This window comes from Urocampus carinirostris, chromosome 14, assembly GCF_059441175.1.
Source record: "Urocampus carinirostris isolate Australia breed hairy pipefish chromosome 14, RoL_Ucar_1.0, whole genome shotgun sequence".
Classification (NCBI taxonomy): Eukaryota; Metazoa; Chordata; class Actinopteri; order Syngnathiformes; family Syngnathidae; genus Urocampus; species Urocampus carinirostris.
In genome coordinates, this window is record NC_142362.1 from 34,464,126 (window position 1) to 34,483,725 (window position 19,600).

At 37.6% G+C, this 19,600-nt stretch overlaps 1 protein-coding gene across 1 annotated transcript in view; it reads left to right on the forward strand.

Annotated features, from left to right (window-relative positions):
• LOC148353277 (partitioning defective 3 homolog B-like) overlaps positions 1 to 19,600 on the forward strand; it is a 246,345-nt gene that overhangs the window by 51,607 nt on the left and 175,138 nt on the right. Inside the window, exons 7-12 of the mRNA XM_088352348.1 lie at positions 1,949 to 2,032; positions 2,834 to 2,959; positions 4,513 to 4,765; positions 6,260 to 6,368; positions 16,199 to 16,338; positions 17,161 to 17,289. Coding sequence (XP_088208474.1) covers positions 1,949 to 2,032; positions 2,834 to 2,959; positions 4,513 to 4,765; positions 6,260 to 6,368; positions 16,199 to 16,338; positions 17,161 to 17,289 — 841 coding nt within the window. The remainder of the gene's footprint in view (positions 1 to 1,948; positions 2,033 to 2,833; positions 2,960 to 4,512; positions 4,766 to 6,259; positions 6,369 to 16,198; positions 16,339 to 17,160; positions 17,290 to 19,600) is intronic.

The following is a 19,600-nucleotide window of genomic DNA, read 5'->3' on the forward strand; positions in this document are numbered from 1 at the left end:
AATTCCGGAATTTCGGTACGTTTGGAAATTTGCATACTCGGCAGCCAATCAGAAGCCTGCATTGAACAATTTCCTGCTTCCGGACTTTCCTAAGCGTTATTAGATTGCCTTTGCATATCATTTTCCAAAGTAGACTCACAGAGAACGCAAGAAAAATGGATAAGTGGTTAGGAATCAAGCCACAACCTCAGCCCCAGAAGAAAGATTCAAAAGAAGCTAACAAAATGTATGACGCTACAAAACGTAAACTTACTTAAGAACATTGCGGAAAGAGGAGTTCTCGTGGCTTGTAGCAGACGACGCAACGCAAACATTGCATGAACGAAGATGAGTAAATACAGGTACATACTGATGGCAGATGGAAAACATCAATGTCATATACATGTAATGAATGTTATAAGTAGATATAATAATATACTTAGCTTTAAAGTGTTGTTATGTTACATATTCTGATTATCAATCCTTAATACTTTGCAACAACGGTTGATTTTTTTGCGATTAGTCGTTTTATTGTGTTTCAAGTTGTGAAAAATGGGGCAGGCAACTTTATGGCCGGGCAGCCAACTTTTCAGTGTTGTCTGCCCTGGTGTCTGGTAACTTTTTGTCATGAGTTTCAGACACTGATTTGTGGCTTTGCAAAATACTTAATTCACACCGGATACATACTTTTAATGGTACTGGAGAAATTGGACAATTGGCTATAAAAGTCTTTAAAAAATGCAAACCCTGTAGTTTTCCTTCTATCACCAGACCCGGTAATGTCTCCACCTTCTTCTTTCACCTTCACTTTCTTCGACGATGGTCATACGACACAAGCTTTATTTTTGTACGCTATGTAGAAAATAGGCAAAAGATAATGAGAATGAGTACCTTTCATGTACTACTTAGTTCATTGGGTGCTTTGGATGGGTGAAGGCTTTTAAGATTGAGCGAGACAAAAGGAGCAGATGGCATTCAAGACATAATTGAGGTTATAACTACAGAGCTAAAAAAAAGAAAGTTAATGCAAACTCTTTAAAAAAACAAACACAGAGGGAGAAGGCCAGTCAGGGATTATTGGCTGTGCTTTTATAGATAAACAAATCAAACAAAAACTTCAATAATCACTTATATTTAAACACAGTTGCAATACAAATGGAATTCATATGTGAGATTGTTGATTTATACTGGACAAGCAAAAGAGAAAAAGATCAGAAACTAGTGTCTAATATCAACAAGTGCGGTGTTAGGGCGACCTTCAATTTATTATCGCAAATTTGAAGAACAGGTTTTCCTGTGTCATGGATTAACTTCACATCTTTGAAGACAATGAATGCATTTGTGTAAGGAATAAATCAGCCAGGCTAATATGATGCAGTTGAACCAAGAACAGTGTCATTTTTACAATATAGTAATCCCTTGGTTATTGCTGGTAATGGGGACCTGCACTCTCGCTGCCTTCGGTCCTCACGCTGCCTCAGTTGTTTTCGGAATCTGATAACAATCCACAAAGCACCCGCCGGTGATCACCATTTCTTTTTGCTCTTCTAACTTTCTTCTGAGTCCGATTTAATTGCTGAATATACTTCCAATGACAGAAGCTGCTAAAAGGTAGTTGTAGCTATACATTTACAGTTTGTTTCGTTTGGGTGGACATTTGCCTTGTGCGCCTACCCCGCTGTTGGACTGACAGCATCCACCAGCCTCACAGTCGCATACACGGTCACTCAATACTTAGTGCCCTCCTAACCTGCCCCAGAGATGGCATTTGCTGCGTGCTGTCTGATGAATGAAAACAATGCACGATACGTTTGTCAATGACGATAAGGACAATTCAATTCAAAATACTCAAATCAGTAAACCTGCGATAACCGAGGCATGTGGTTGCAAGGGGCCTCTATTTTGTCCAATTGTAGAAAATTGATTAGATTAATATTAATTTGTATTTTTCACTCTCAAATTTTTGCAGCCTGACCCGAAGAGTGGAAATCTTGGGTGGGGACAGTCCTCTTGGAATCCATGTGGTTCCATATTGCTCATCACTTAGTGGGAGGTGAGTTATGCACGACACACACAAACTTAGATCCCCCCCAAATGGGTCATCTCTAGTTTTCGTTTTGGTTTTGCCCTATTCTATTGTCATCCACTGTAGGAAACATCATTTTAACAAGGAAAAATAGTGCTGTCCCTTTTAAAAACATAGAGGAAATGCATAATTTAATAGAATGTGTGGACAGCAAAAAATGCTTTTATTGATTTACATTTTTATTTGATTGTCAAACCTTATAGTTTAAGCTTTTGCTCTCAATTTAAGAATACATTTCAACTGAATAGAGCCATCTTTTCTGATGAAACACATGACTCGGATATCTCATTCGTCAATGTGAATGATTTACTATCTAATCGAGTAAAGTAAATTATAACTATACTATAATCCCTCGCTACTTAGCACTTTGTACTTAGCAGCTTTAGTGTATCGCAGGTTGAAAAATATTCTGTGAGCCATTATCTCGATCGTATATGCTGCGAGAAGGGACCGGCAGAGTGTAATTTTTTCCGGCCCGTGAACTCAAATAAATTGCACTCGTGAGGCCACAATCCATTATTCCCAATCCCATATTGCTGCGAGTTGGTATCGGCAGATGGTTCTTTTGTCGAGAGGTATGTCATTCTGTTCCACCTAAAAGGAAATGCACTGAAGCGCCGCTAAGGTGTGACATTGTCACCTGTTTAAAATGAACTGAAATGTTTTGGCCGCATTATCCACAGTTAACTATTGATGCAAGTGGGGGCCGGCAGAGTGCATTTAAACGAAGGATTACAGTACATACATTGACATGTATATTTTTCACAGGTCGCTTGGTTTATATATCCGGGGTGTGGAGGAAGAAAGTCGCTCCAGTAAGGAAAGTTTGTTCCAGGAAGAAGAATGCATTGTCAGGATAAACAACACCGACCTCTTGGACAAAACTTTTGGCCAGTGAGTGTACCGCTATGTTTGTTTTTAAGGCCTGTAAAATTTTTTTTCATTACTGTTTTAAGTTAGCAGCCAGAAAGACTAACTGAACAATTATTATTATTACTCATTATCATTGTTAAATTAATTTTTAATGTAACCTACAGGGACATTGTGAATTATTTAGCACTCCTATTGATTAAAAAAACTGTTGATTTAAATAATAGGCACAAATAAATGGACTTTCATACAAACATGCATCTTTTCAGTTGCAATACACAATATTGGTCAAATATTACACAGTGCTCCTCCACTGTTTGTGTTATTCCATATCAATTTTTGAAATCGTGGTAGATATGATTGATATTAGGTGCAGTCGATTTTTCTTAACCACTGACGTCTACTCCATTTTGTCAGAGGGCTAATTTATCAAGCAAGATCACAGAAAGGCAAGATGTTTGAGGGGTAACCCATGGAGAGCACATTGTGTTTCTGCACATTTATTTGTAATACTTTCAGGGAAGATTTGTTCAGGATTCATTTGAGACTTCCTGTTTGACAGTTTTTATAACGTCAATAAAAATATGTGTCAACTAAGCTAACTTGATGGCAGTTGGGGATGTAAAGTAATTGTATAACATTAATTTATTGAATGCCAGATGTTTCTAATGGAAGGAGCTGGTGGCTGCCAATTTTTGCCTTTTTAACTCAATTTTGAAAGTCTACAGTCTAGAAAACAAGTTGGATGTTGCAAGTTTCTTGAAAATACTTGTTCCAAAGAAATCTGAGAAAAAATGCTTTTGGCATTTCAAGCAGAACTTGTTTGTTTGTTTTTTGTTTTTGCATTTTTTGTACAATATTTAAAAATTGCTTTCATGAACACATGGGCACTTTGCTTGCAAAATAACATGTTATTTTATTGCAAGAACATTGAACTTATGCATGAACTTTAAAAGAACTTTTCAGCACCCGATTTTTCTGGTGAAATGATCACAAGATTTCAGTCACCATGGCGATGCATGAAATTTAATACATTCTGCCCCTACAATGACCAAGGGATTTCATCATCTCTTTAGAAAGATACATCTTGAAGCGTTAACTATATGTACTTAACAATATATTCGCCATTCTGACCACAATTTTTTTTTTAAGTCTATACTCGCCTCACATTAATTGCTGGATACAGAAGCAATCCTAGAAGGAAAGGGGTTTCTCGATGTATGGAAAAAAATCTTATTAAAGCAATTCCTGCCATTTATTTGTTATTTGTGATACTGAAATCATTCCCAAAGGTTCGATACTTACTGATAAGCTGCGCCAAACACTTAATAATAGTTTTTTTTGATAAAAAACAAAAACAAAAAAACAACATATTTTTAGGTTTATACGTTATGACACTAAATGAGTTAATGAACAACAAGATTAAAAAAAATTCCGTCTGTGGGAAATTTCCATTTATTTATTTTTTTGCAATGTTCTATACAAGTCTTCATGTATATTTAATCATGCTTTTCATCTCTAATAATGCATTGTGTATTTTTGTTTTTTGCGGATTTGTCACTATTTCCTTATCTCAGAGCCCAGGAAATATTCAGACAGGCAATGCACTCCCCTGTGGTCTGTCTGGAAGTACTTCCCTCATCCAACAGAGAACTCTTCGAGAAGAGTCTGATAGGTCAACTGTTTAACAGCAATGCCAGTTCTGGCAGCAGTCCCCAAATTCCCAAAACCAAAGAGCCGCCTCCGCCTGTCAAAGCCAAACCTATGTACAGGCCTCCTGAGATCGCTATTGTGAGAGTATCTGAAGATGCTGACTCTCTGGAAGAGTCTGTAAGTCTAACACACTTATTAATCTGATTTTACAAGCTATGTTGGCCTAATTTGTCAACAATACGGTATATGAGCATTACCTGATTGACATGCCTTTTAATTAATTTCAGTTACGAGGTACCATATTACTAGGTATTCAGATAGCTCTAGCATAAGTAAGATGCTTACCAAACTATCAGTTGCACTCCAAATCATTAAATCAAATAAAATTTTCATTCTCGGCGTCACTGTAATGGTCACAATCCGATGATCCCAACTTACGGTTCTACGACGCTTTGTTCAGACTCATCGTCACCTCCGCTTTCTGCTTTTCAGCTTCATATTTCATTATTTGCATCTTGTAATCTACAGAATATGATTTTCTTCTCTGTGCTATTCTCCCTGTTTTTTTTTAATATATTTATTTTTGTTTTTACAAATTACCGGTGTCGTGTCATGTTCCCCCTCTGTGAAATATCCCTCCCAAGCAGGAGCGCACATACGCTTCTCGTGAAAACGTCATTAAAACAACTTTGTATCCTTTTGGGGAGGAATGTAATAGAACAGTAAAGCACAAAGCATTTGCACATTGTATAGAAATCCCTGATAAGCAATTTGAAAATATTTACTTGGCGAAAATGACGCCTCATCTTCTGAACGTTCGTGTCCCGATTGGTAAGAAAAGGTATGATATTGCCAAAATAAATATTTTTAACTTGCTTAAATGTGATTTCTTTACAAGGTGCAGATTCTCTGTGCGTTGTTGTCCTATTAAATTTCCCTAGGCAATGAAATGAAATGAAATGATCTGCATTTATTTAGCGCTTTTCAAGTCAATGACTTCCCAAAGCGCTTTACAATGTGCTCCACATTTCCCAATAGCGGCCTTGTATTGCAGTCATGTAAGACGCTAACCTGCTTATTGGGGGTATTAGGGGTTCAGTGTCTTACCCAAGGACACTTCGACATGTAACACGGACGAGCAGGGATTCGAACTGGGATCCCTTGATCCCAAGACGAGCGCTCTACCTCCTGAGCTACTGCCGCCCCAATGAGATACAAAGAAATTTCAGTAACGTTTGCGCAGGTGACGTGTGGTCGTCGGGGGCATTTCACGTAGTGAAAGGTTGAAATTATTAATACAGGCCTGGAGCACCCTCTTGAGGTTTAGTGTGAAAACCTGTGAAATGATTTACCCGGTAACATTGTGAAAATAATTTCACATGTAATTCTCACCGGAGAACAAGTGGCACCCCCGTTCACTTTATGAAAAAACTGCAACTTTAAGTCGGGCAAGTTCTGTACATGTGTATTCTGAAGTGCCTTGTTCAATCTCGTTGCAAAAATGTATCACAGCGTTGATATCAATCACAATAAAGATCATCAATTATATTCAATAATTAAAAAGCGAAAACATGAGTAATGGGTCGACAGTATTTTGTTTTAAGTTGCCTTTTCAAATTTCGTTTAACAATTCGTACCTGTTGAATAACTGCTCTTCTTTTCTGTTCTCAGAGATCTAAAGGGGGAAGTGAGAGCTCACTTTCCGAAAAAAGTCCTGCCCTTTCCAGTCTAATAGCCAATAAGATAGGAGGCCGGAGATTAAGAATTGACCTGAAGAAAGGTAAATAAATATGCAATAAGAATGTTTTATTATTTGTAAGCAATTCAGTATATTACTACTCATTAATACTGAGAGTTTTATGCCTTTTGAAAACAAATCTTTGTTATCATAACCCATTTGTAAAAATAAATATTATGCAGTCCTACACTAAAGTACTATACATGGTACAGGGCCTTGAAATCCTTCAAAAATGCTTTTAATGTTGTGTTTTCAAGACTTGAAAAGTGCTGGAATTTTTGATAAAGTGCTTGTAAATGCTTGAAATTGTTACCAGTTTTTAAACAAGTCAACAACACTGCAATATGGTGGCTTCACTTTGCTATTGCATTTCTTCTTCCTTCGTGATTACATGCAGCTGGCATTAGTTTGGATGGCTTGGTCCTTTAAAGGCGCCCATTGCCCAAGAGAACAGGTGCATCTACACCCCCATCGATCATCAATCATCGATCTATTATGGGTCAGGCGACAAATTAATTTAGCATTTCCCAGTGCTAAATTGTAATGGAAAGAAATTTCTGCAACTGAAAATGTAAGCTACATATTACTGTCATTTTTACCCAACACTTGTATGGAGAGAGATTTCTCTCAAACACGAATACACTTGAGATTTACTAATGATCCAAACATTTTTTGTCTGCTAAATGCACACACAAGATTAAAAATTGATTATGTAAATAACAGATATTTGTATTTATGCATGATTCACACAATATTTTTTTCTTATAATGTACTGGAGAAATTGGAAAACTAGCGTTAAAGGTCCCTAAAAAGTGCTTGAATTTGGCCATTAAAAAGATGTATGAACCCTATCTAACAGAAAAGGGAGCTCTATGCATCGAGTGCATCCCCGGCCTGACTGTTGTGTTTAAAAAAAAAAAAGATAAAACATAATGCAATCTTTGTGTTGATGCCTGGCAAATTGAAGGATGCTGGAGTATCACTTCACAATTCAACCAGAGATATCGAAAGCAGAGCCACACTTGACCCCTAAAATTTTAGTCTTAACCCTACTTGTGACCTTCCAAAAATGCGCAGATATTTTATAGCCGTCATCCACCCAAATATCCCTAGTATGTAAAATGACTCTAATGTCTTATATTGGTCTTAGATTGTGTACTTTATTTCTCTATCGCCCTTTTCCTTTCCTAGCTCTCCTTCCTCTTTCCATCTTCTCGACTTGTTCTCTTCAAGGTCTATTAAGTCTTTATTGATCTGTTCATTTCTGCTGATATGAATTCATAGCAGACCAAACTGCTGACTTGGCACTGCTAAAGAGACCGCACTAAATGAGGTCTATAAAACACACAGCCAGTCTGTGTATTGGGCACTGGCATTCATGTTTGAGTGCTTTCTTACTCATTCCGCGTGTCTATGTGCGTGCGTGCAAGCGTGCTCGTACGCGAGCCTGTTTTTCGTTGATTAGTATTTTAATCTTCCTCACTTCTCTTTCCAGAACATTCACTACTGCGTTAGACCGACCCCTCATTGCTGCTTCACTGTTCTATACCCCCCCACCCCAACATCAGACTAACCCCCCCGCGCTCTGTTCTGGCCCACACCTGAACTCTTTGCGGATACGAGCCACTGTTTTAAAGCAATGCACACATTGAGTTCTATCTTATGTGCAGCACAAAAGGGCCACAATGCACAGTTCACTTGCGACCAATGCTGAATTTGTTTCCTTTGCCCTGCGCCAATGCTAGTTTTATGTTTGAAATGAAGTTGTCAGTTTTTTAGGTACTGTTTGCATTAATACTCCAGCATCTGTTGGACGAAAACTTTAAACCTGTGTGACATCATTTGAGGTGTCATTGGTGGTCACACATTGAAAAGTTAAAGCAGTGGTTCCCAAAGTGGGCGGTGAAAAGATCTGGGGGGGCGGTGAGGAAGAAGGGGGCAGTAGGGGGGCAGCATTCCCAAGTCGAAATCAGAGGTTTGAACGTTTGTTTGACGATTTGTCCACAACACGTTATGGCTGAATGTTTAACCAAAATCGAATCGCCATTCCGATGTGACATAGTGCTATTGTGAAACCGCAAAGCACTGCGGTTTTTCAAGGTTCTGTAGTGAGTGATGGAGTTTTGGCCAACCACAATTGTTACTGTTCGAGTTTTAAAAGCTCCGACCAATCAGAGGCAAGTTTTAATAATAGCACAAGCCAATAAACACGATTCAAAGTTTGAAAGCACCACACTAAGCTACACCCACCGTGTGAGCTCATTGAGTGTCATGGCGGACTCCCTAAACATAGTCCCTGAGTCAACATACAAGAAGGAAACGAAGCTTGCACCGAAGAAGGGTGATACACCACTTGTTTGGGCCTATTTTGGTTTGGACAAAGCGGACGTGGATCAGAAAAAAATGCAGAATTTACTTTCGTGTAGTTGCTAGGTCCAGAGGTAACACAAGTAGTTTGTACCAGCACCTTAAAAATAATCACATATTAAAATACACGGCACCTCATTAAGGATTACAAGTAAAAGACGAAGAAGGTGCATCTACAAGTAGACTGTGAGGTAAACAAACATCCTTCAAAGCAGCATTTACGCCCTTCACGACGTAAGAAAAAACTTTGCAAGTGCACAAAGAAATAACGAATGCTGTGACTAGCTAAAAATGTCTAATAGTGTCCAACCCCCAAAACTGCATTATTGTTTAGACATAACACTTTTTATTTATGCAAGTTAATTAGTGAAATGTTAAAATTAGAGTAATAAATAGTTTTAGCAGTTGTGTTAATAATTTAGCATGAGTGGTGGGTTTGAAATAATACTTAAATACATTTCTTGCACTGATAAACGTGCTGCATTAGCACATGGTAAATTTTATATTACATGCCATGTTTACAGCCTTAAGAGTAGATTATTTTTAGTGTGCAGTGTTTACCTTTTTATAGTGTGCACAACTTATTTTGTTGTTGTTTACTTTGTTTGGAGTGGGTTATTTTTAGTGCGTACATTTTATCTTTTATACTGTGCAAATTTTTTTTAAGAGTTCATTTTTTCCTTTTTTCAAAATATTATTTGTTAGATGTTGACTTTGTTCACTGGGGAGCCAAGGGGGCGCCAGCCTGCAAATTTTTGGGAACCATTGTGTTAAAGGGTTAGCAACCATGTGGTCACACTTCAGTCTAGCCACAGGTCCTGGACTGGCTAGAGCTATTATTGCTATCTGATAGTATTGTAATTTGCATTCTGAAATCTTTTCAAAACATCAGACTGAAATGATAATTGCTCATTGGCTATTTGTCAATGAAGAGAGGTTCTAGACCAGGCGTAGGGAACATATGGCTCGTGAGCCAGGTGTGGCTTTTTTCAAGCGTACATCTTGCTCGGAGTTAAAAAAAACTTTTTTAATGCATTTAGGCTGGGAGTGCAACACTGTGCTTATACAGATAGCGGCAGGAGCACTGTATGGCTTTTGCACCTCTAAAGCTGGTAAGAAGAAGTGTCTCTTAGCCAGTAGCATCTAACAGAATACACCTTTTCCTGGATCTTTTTCAATTGTATAGGTTGCACAAGTTATTTGAAAAATGACGAATGATCAATGATACACTCCAGGACTTTTAAGATGAATGTTTGTAGATTTCACTGATGTCAACGATTCACATCTATAAAACAGAATGGACAACGTCTAATGACCACTTGATTCTCAAGTTTATAGCAGTGACCACGTCACATAGCTGAAAGTAAATACATCCGTCAGGGTTCTCGCAAATCATTGAAAAGTCTTAAAATGCATTGTATTGATTATTCTAAAAGTAAGGCCTCAATTGGCACTTTAATGTCTTAAATCCAGTTTTCGTAATTCTTAACAATGTAAACACATTAATAAGATTTATATTTGTTCAACTAAAAAGATTTAATAACATTTATCAATTGTGTTTTTTTTACTAATTCACCGATTTACTTTCGTGCCAACTTTGCGTGACCACTGTAACGGAACTATCAAAACGGTGATGTGGTTTCAGTCAGACGCATGTCTTCGGTCTACATAGAATACACACAGGATTTTTGGACAGATACGTTTACTTTGTGCCTTGGGAAAGTGTACATTTAATGAGAAGTGGCTGCCCGATGAACGTTTTTCGCCATGGCTAAAAGCTTTGTCAGGTAATATGTATGAGGCACGATACATTATGTGCAAAAAATATTTGTTTTTTGTTGTGTTTGTTTCAATTATGTATTCTGGTCTTAAATTTTATTTCCGAAAACAATAAAAAAAAGTCTGAAAGTCTTGAATTTGACTTGCCTTAAGCTGTAGGAACCTTATTGTAGCCTACTTGTTTGCAGTCTTTCATGACATTTTATGAAAGTACACGTAAAAAAATTACTGTCAAAATGAACCTCAATAATTTTAACTGCAAGAGGGAGACATTGTTCAATTCAGATATTTGTCAAGACGGGCATACAGGCTCTGGCATTATTACTATTTCATATATTTTGTTATATCACATTACACAGTAAAATAAAAAAACACTGAATAATTTGCCTTTGTCTGGCGATTGTCTTGAACTATATGGAGGGTCTCTCTCTGAAAAAAAATAAAATAAATATTTTGCTTTCAATTCTCTCTGATTGTAAGACGTTTTCGATCCCTGTTCTAGAACATATTTCACTAAGCAGCAATGTTAAGTGAAACTTTGCAAGAGCCGAAAAATACTACAACTTACTAGATAGATAGATAGATAGATACTTTGTTCATCCCCGAAGGGAAATTCACATTTCCAGCAGCATCCCTGAGCTGAGAACAATCGAGAACAATCGAAAATAACACGGGAGCTGCTGGAGTGGCTGCCATAAGGTGTACTATTATTTTTTTTTTTAATCATGAACGTTGCAAACGGTTGCAAAGACAACAGTAGTAATGGTAGCAATGAGTGTTTGAAAATGATTTCTTTGGAATACTGAGTATACACTACAACAGGGGTGGGCAAACTTTTTGATTCGCGGGCCGCATTGGCTTAAACATTTTTTGAAAGGGGCCAGGAGGTGAGAACAAAAAAATTTTTTTTTGTATATGGCGATACAGTCTCATACAAACCTCAGCAATACCTGAGTGTAGCTCCTATGCTGTTAGACACAGGAAAGAAAAGCTACTGGACTTTTTCTAGGTTTGAGGAGTGGTAATATTTATTTTGTCAAATATGTTTAATTTCGGGCAGCGTGGCGGGGCAGTGGTTACCGCGTGTGCGGCACAGTTCTGAGGTCATGAGATCAAACCTTCCTGTGTGGAGTTTGCATGTTTCCCCCATGGGTTGCATGGATTTCCTCCGGGAACTTGGGCTTCCTCCCACATTCCAAAAACATGCATGTCACGGTGTTCATTTTACCTCTGAAAAGTGATGGGTCCCAGCAGAGATCTATGGGTCCCCAAAATTTTGTGTTATCGAGGTTGAAATTGTAAGTCAGCGACAAGTATATAAATGAATATATCAATCTATACATTCATTCAGTTTTAATCATCACACTTAATTGGTAATACAAAGCAGTTATCACTTCAGATGTTTCAGTTCACAAAAATATTGTACATTATACATAATAATATTGCTGAAAACATTAGTCTATATATTCATGCAGTTTTAATCATTTCAGATTTTTCAGTTCATATATTCTTAGTGGTTTGCTGTCCCACCACACAGTTGTAATGCCTTCTCAAGGGCCAATTGCAGCAACGGAATTTCCATAGCTAATTTGTGGTTTTCATTGTCGTTGTGTCGATCCAATGTGCTTTTCTGAAAGTTCGTATTGCGAAATTATTTATGCAATCCAGTTTTTTTGGCACGCTGGGTGCACGCATCAAAGAACATGTAGCCGCCATTATATCCTCATAGCGTAACCAGGAATATAATTGAGTCCATTTTGTCAGAAAAGACCTTTTCTCGCTAGGAGTATTCTTTTGTTAATCTTTTGTCTAATCGTTTGCTTCAAAACACGTGTTTTCCTTGCCTTCGCGGTCTTCTGAAGAATTTCTCCGCCGTTTTTTCGTGCCGGAATTATTTCCGTTTTTATCACTTTCTGTATTATGTTTCGACTTATTACTGACACTGAAGAAATTACCAATTTTTTGTTGATTTGCACCTAATACCAACTGTTTTTACGGAGGCATACTTCTCTTTCACTCGACAACCACCAAAACAATGACGTAATCTCGAAGCAACAAGATCTGGTTTGCCGAGATCGGCGCGAGACCAAAACAACAATGGCGGATCTGCCTGACGCAAAGTTTGGAGTGCGGTAAATCTTTGTTTAAAAAAAAAAAAAGTAATTGGGTAATAATGATAATTTGGTGTCAAAAAAGTTGCGTCCCGGGGACGCACGTTGACTTGACACTATGCGTCCCCAGCAAAAATTATGCGTCTAGGACGCAGGGACGCGGGCAAACGAGAACACTGATGTCAGTTCAATTGGCCGGTCCAAATTGTCCCTAGGTGTGAATGAGCAAGTGACCTATCTGTCCCTGTGTGCTCTGCGACTGGCTGGCAACCAGTTTAGGGTGTCCCCTGCCCACTGCCCGAAGACAGCTGGGATGGGCTGCAGCACCCCCGCGCCCTTACTGAAGATAAGCGGTGCAGATAATGGATGGATGTTTTATTTATTTTTCAGTTTGATAGCCGGTCATCTACTCTAATTTCGTTGTTAACCTATTTTTAGTAGCAAAATTTATGTTTATCTGCACTGATAGGGTTTAGAATTAACAATCAATCTATTTTGTGTCAGAATAAGTTACACAGTAATACACTTTGAATTTCAATGACAGTTCAAATGATTTACAAGATGGTTAATTAAATAAGCAGAGAAAACACAATTCCAATGTTTTCCAGTTCAGGGGATCCCGAATGCATGGGTGGAGAAGCACCTTTTCCGTTATTGGCTCCATGTAGTGTTAAAACTGAGGATTTCAACTATATTTTCAGAATTTGCTGCAGGCCAATAATAACTGCGCTCCGCGGGCCGTAGTTTGGACACCCCTGCACTACAACATTAATTTCAGTCGCTGCTTTTGCAACTAAATATTTTTACTGGAAATGTTTCTCTAACTATACAGTTCAGAGGTCCAATTCCAACTACTGGCCTCCCTGTGTGTAGTGTGCATGGTCCTCCTATTCCCAGCATGTTTTTTTTTTTTACGGCATTCCAGGTTTCTCACATTCCAAAAAACATGCATTCAGGTTGCAGAGAATGACGGTGTGTAAAAATGATCTGGCTCCCAACTAGTCCAGGGTTTCCCCTACCTCCTGCCAGATGACAGCTAGGATGGGCTCCAGCATCCCCCGGGCCCTCATAATGACACTCGGATGGAAAAATGAATGAATGTTTTCTGAACTATTTATGGAAATGAAACCCATTAACATTAGGTTTAAAAAAAGTCATTGCGCAACATCCAAAAATAACAACAAAAATGTGGCGAAACCGAAAAACAAACTTTATCCGTACAAGTAGACTGACAGCAAAATATAGCTAGGTTTAAATCATTTCTTCTCAATTATTTCCTGTCTGAAGAAAACCTCTCGCACCCCCTTATACCCCACCTCTTCCGTACTAGAAATAGTACAATTTAAAAATTTGTTTTAAGTCCCCTATGCATGACAAAATCCATATTTCCATACAAGAGAATAAAAAAAAAAAGAAATATGGAAAACCTTACAGCAAAGAGTGACTTTATTAACTCTAACAAAACTTTAAAGTGCATCTGAATTTAAAAAATAAAATAAAAATCCTCAAACTATGAACGTCTTTTACTGACCAGATTGAAACCATATGATAATGAAAAATGAAATAGAATAAAAGCAATAGACAATAATTCAAACTGATCATCAATATTAACTAAGGAGCACAAAACAAACACATTTTAACCATAAAAACAGAAATATTTAGTATATTATTGCAGATTGTTTTTAATCAATGATCATGTCTGTAATAATGGCTGCAATGAGCACGTATTACAATATGTACACAGCTATCTAAAGCTGGATTTGAGGTAGGAGACAAAAATTCTCACCTCCTGATTAAATATATTATGCCACCAAAGTTTGCTGGTTTACTGAAGTAGGGACGCGTGATGATAGAAGGCAAAAATAGGAACGGACGCATCTTTGCCATTGGTAAGTTCCAAATCCCAAAAAAGCACAAGTGCCAGTGAAATACAGGATGGACACAGCCACTACATTTGACTTTTACGTCAATGCATCAGGATAAATCGTGATTAAATCATTTTCGGAATGCTTTAATTGATCGATCTTCTAATATTGGTGGGGCGAAACATTGATTGCTCGATATTGGTGATGATTCGTGACCTCAGTTAATGCAAAATCTACGCATTTGTTCGGCATGTTCAAATAAGGAAAAAAACTCAAGCGACTTATCAGCGTGATTGGGGTGTAATATTTTTAAGTTATGGCTTATTTTATTTGGCTCCATGATTTCCGCTGCCAACATTTTTAGTTACAGTAAGCACACCGATTTTTTTTCTTGTCCTTAGTCACAATTGGTCACATTTCCTCGTCTTGGCTTCCGGGAGGGGCTTTATCATCGTTTTTGTCCACTTGTCTTCTCATCCCTTTTAAATAATGTTTTCATTGTGTATCGTGAGGGTCTGCTATACTTGTTGTCAACAGTCCCCACTATGTGCAGAGCACTAATGCTCAGTGTAAACAAAACTTCTTCACACACGCTGCCAGTGAGAGTGCTACTGCCCCCTGATGTAGTCGGGGCGCAATTGTACTTTATCTTGGACAGTTTAAAAAAAAATACCCAAGGTCACACGCACACCTTCTAACAGAGGCACCCCATTATTTGAAAATTAATGGCCACAAAGTGAATATAGTTTTAGGAAGTGTGACTCAATTTGTTTTTACATAGACAGGAATAGATGCAGAAAGTTAATCCTACCCTCTATCATCTAATGAAAGATTTTTGTTTTTGTCTACAATGAATTGCTAGTCACACAAGAGAATAAATGTATAATTTTACGGATTCCTACAAATTTTCTGGAGTTCCGTCCGTGGTCTCTCACAACATACAATTGAGCAAATAAATCATTATAATTGTACAAGTATTATGAATGAATGGATCCCTATTTTAATCTAATCATTAACCATTAGTAAACAAGACAAATCAAAAAGACAAAACCTAAAAGGCTAATTATTGTCTTTTTAAAGGATAAAACATTTTCTCCAACAAAATAATAAACATGCTTTAATATCACACACAAAAGGTGAACAATTAACAATACAACATTAAGACTTCAATTTCCGTACACATACTTTTAATTAACCTAGCATAAACACTGTCCTGCGCTCTTTCAAATCATCATCAAGTTGGTTTATTCCACTCATAGTAATGCATTGATCACTCGTTTTTGTTTTGAATTGCATTCTGACAAGATTTTGTTGCCCAGTTATTTGGTATCAACTTTTATACATTATCATTGCTATTCTAGTTGTATTGTACTTTTAATAAACCATTGAATGGCTTTAACAAAATAAAAGTGGAAAAATAATTTTGCACCTCATGTTATGGTGATTTTATGTTTTTAATGAGCATTTACTGGCTCTCATCTGCTCTCATCTACAAGCTCTTTGTTTTTGTGCACTGTTAATATTTATGCAAATAACACACATTCAAATCTTGAGCACTGCCTACACAGCCATTGTCAATTTAAATACCAATACAAAAAATAAAAAATTGGTTGTGTTAGGGGCCAAGCAATACAAAGCACCAATATCAAAGTTGACCCAATGTAGCAAACTCTGATGGGACAACTTTTCATGTGTCAAGCGAACTTATTACCTGTAAATAAGTTGGTGTGTGTGTCACTTGCTGTTTTAGGTTCAGAGGGTCTTGGATTTACTGTGGTGACCAGAGATTCATCAGTCCACGGACCTGGTCCAATTCTTGTCAAAAACATTCTGCCACGAGGGGCGGCTGTCAAAGACGGACGCCTGCAATCAGGAGACCGCATATTAGAGGTATGAATATTCATTAGGCCACATTTTCATATTACAAATGGTTACAGGATGTTTTGAGCAGGGTTTCTGAACTGATGGATCAGGCCCCAAATGTGGGTCGCGGAACCATTTTCAGTGGGTCGCGAGCCTTTGCCTTGTGCAAAATTAAGCTAAGAAAAGAAAAAAATAACTGACGTCATTTAAACTAAACTTTAGATGGCAAAAATTTTGTGATTGATGTCGTTTTCTGTAGTATTAGTGTGTTCCTTTAACCATCATCACCTGTGGTGTGCATTGGGCAAGTGCAGCCTGGTGGTACCCATCCAGGCCAACAAATGTTTCCACCCAGTCTTTAGTATTACTGTAGCTGTATTTTTAAAGTATTAAAATAGTATTTTTTTTAGTGTTACTTTAGTATTTTTTTAGCATTTCCGTAGTTGATTTTTTTTTTGTCATATTTTTGTTTGTAAGATTTTTGTTGTTTAATATTTTTTGTAGTACTACCAGATTCCTTATTATTCGGTATTATGAAATTCATTTTTTAACCTTTGTAATGGAATCTTTTTTCTTACTGTAGTTTTAATTTCATTTGCCCTGTAGTCCAGTGTGCCTTAAAAATTTTAGTTCACAGTAGAATATTTTGAGTGTGCTCCTTATAGTCCAGAAAATACGGTTTTACTGGTTTTTCATGTGAATATCCTGATTTAAACTGTGGAATCCTTGCATTCAATTAATTTTTTTTTTTTGATTTGGGTCGTGGCTTGTGATTAGGGTGGGATAGTGGGTCCAAATGTTATACCCGTTGTTAAACACTGTTTTAGAGGAATCTTTTTTTTTTTCCAGGTAAATGGAGTGGACATAACTGGTGTGGGTCAGGAGGAGCTTGTGTGCATGTTGCGCAGTACCCGGCATGGAGAGAGTGTGTGTCTCGTGGTTCTACGACAAGAAGACATGTTTCTTCCTCGCGAGATGGTAAGGTTCAATTAATGCTTTCGGTGGAGGCCCCCTAACCAAACGGTATCTATCAGGCCAGCTACCACTTTCCATTATGCATTATATTTTTTTTTCTTGGTCTAATTAAACATTCATTGTTCTTGATTGTTGAGCCAAACAACGGGAACTTTTCTGGATGATGGCCAACACAGCCGCCAACTGGAAAAAATATTTTATTTTGTTGCCATTAACTAATGACAAATGTGATTGTGTGGTTGCACACTGTTAAAGCCTCACATTCAAGGTCAATTTGTTAGTGGAAAAAACAATAAAATGCACATTCTGTTTCTTGTCCTTAGTCCGTCTTTTTTTTCTACATTGAAACTTCGGTGTGAAATATGAAATCAATTTGGGATTTTTAAACGATATTTTAACTAGGGCCCAATTAACTCATTCAGTGCCATAATATACACACACATACGTTTTCAGAAGCATTGTCGCTGAGTGCCAAAACGTAAAAATATATTTTTGTTCATATTACCAAAACTATTTTAATGTGTTTGGCGCAGCTCATCAGTAAGTATCAAGCCTATGGGAATGATTTCAGAAGGAAAAATCACCATTAGATGACAGGGGTGGCTTTGATCAGATTTTTGTCCACACATCAAAGAAACTCCGACTTCCTTTTTTGGTTTCTGTAACCATTGCGAGTAGGGAGTGAACTGGCATGTGAGAGAAGCAGACATATGGATAAGTACAGAGAGAGCTTTTTTCTTTATAAAAAAAGATGATAAAGTCCCAGTTCTGAGATCATGGGTTAGAATCCAGCTATCAGCCTTCCTGTGCGTAGTTTGCATGTTCTCCCCATGCGTGGGTTTCCTCCAGACACCCCGGTTTCCTTCCACATTCCAATAACATGCATGTCAGGTTAATTGACCGATCCAAATTGTCCCTAGGTGATAATGAATGAGTGAGTTGTCTGTGTGCCCTGCAACTGACTGGCAACCAGTTCAGGGGGTCCCCTGCCTCCTGCCCAAAGTTGGCTGGGATGGGCTCCAGCACCCTCGCAACCCTAGGATAAGCGGTGCAGATAATGGATGGATAACGGATGATAAAGTTCATTTGTCATTGCCAGGGCAGAGAGGAATAACAGTTCGTTCGCATTCGCAGGAACACAATTGCCAAGGTGACCGAAATTGTTTGATCACGCCACCGGAAACATTTGGCGATGAAAAGTTCTTGCAAAGGTCATGCGTAATTCATGCATATGTTCAATATTCTTGCATAAAATGTTATGCAAGCAAAGTGCCCCAGTGTTTATGTACGGCATTATTTAGATATTAGACGTATAAAAAAAAAGAAGCAAAAAAGGCACATTGGTGAAAGTTCTGCTTGAATGCATCCTTTCACTAAAAGCCGATTTCCTATGAAGTATTCCTGGAAACAAGTATAGTTAAGAAACTAAGCTATGTTCATCTGTTTATTAAAGAATGGTAAAAGCTACAGAAATGCTTTTTATCCAAGGAAAGAGGACAGTTTAAGCTTTCTTTGTATATCTCCTGTGCCTCTATAGCTAAAAAAACAATATTTTGTAGGCGTTCAAAAAAAAGTCAAAATGGCAAAATAGGCTGGCACCCATTTTTCACACCTAGGAATATTAGCATTTAATTCCACATTAGCATTTTGATCATGCTCAGATTTGTTGTCTTGAGAGGTACTTCCATCCAGTTAATCAATCTACTCCAGAGCTAAATTTCACTTGTGAAATAGTAATTAATTAATAATCCATTAACACTGTATGATGCAATTAAGAGATTACATTTTTTGCACATGCAGAGAGGTCAAGTAGAATTGCAACCTTTTGCTCTTGGTGCATTGGGTATATTAATTATTTCAAACAGCCTTTGTTTCTTCTGAGCAGGTATTTGGCACCAGGCGCACTTAAGTAATCTCGAGTTGGGTTTCTCAAAATGAAAATGCAAATGTTATTTTGGGAAAATGGAATGCAGTCATGATTTGAATTGGAGAAAAAGACAGATCGATGAGGCTCCGGCTCGACAGCTTGGAATTGAGGAACAAATGTGAAAAATGGATGGATTGACTCTCCATAACAGTTAATCGTGAGAACTGATTAATTATACGAGTGAACTGCATTTTCTCATGAAATAGCTTAGCTCAGCTTGCAGATGTCAATAAAGTAGCAATGCGTGGGTAGACATGCTTATTTACTGACTGTACAACCTAAGGAGCTTACACACAATGTGCAGAAAAACATAAGTTCTGTTCATAAATAAAAAACAATTGGATTGTTATTGACCTGGGAATAGACCTGTATCCTAATAGTCAACAC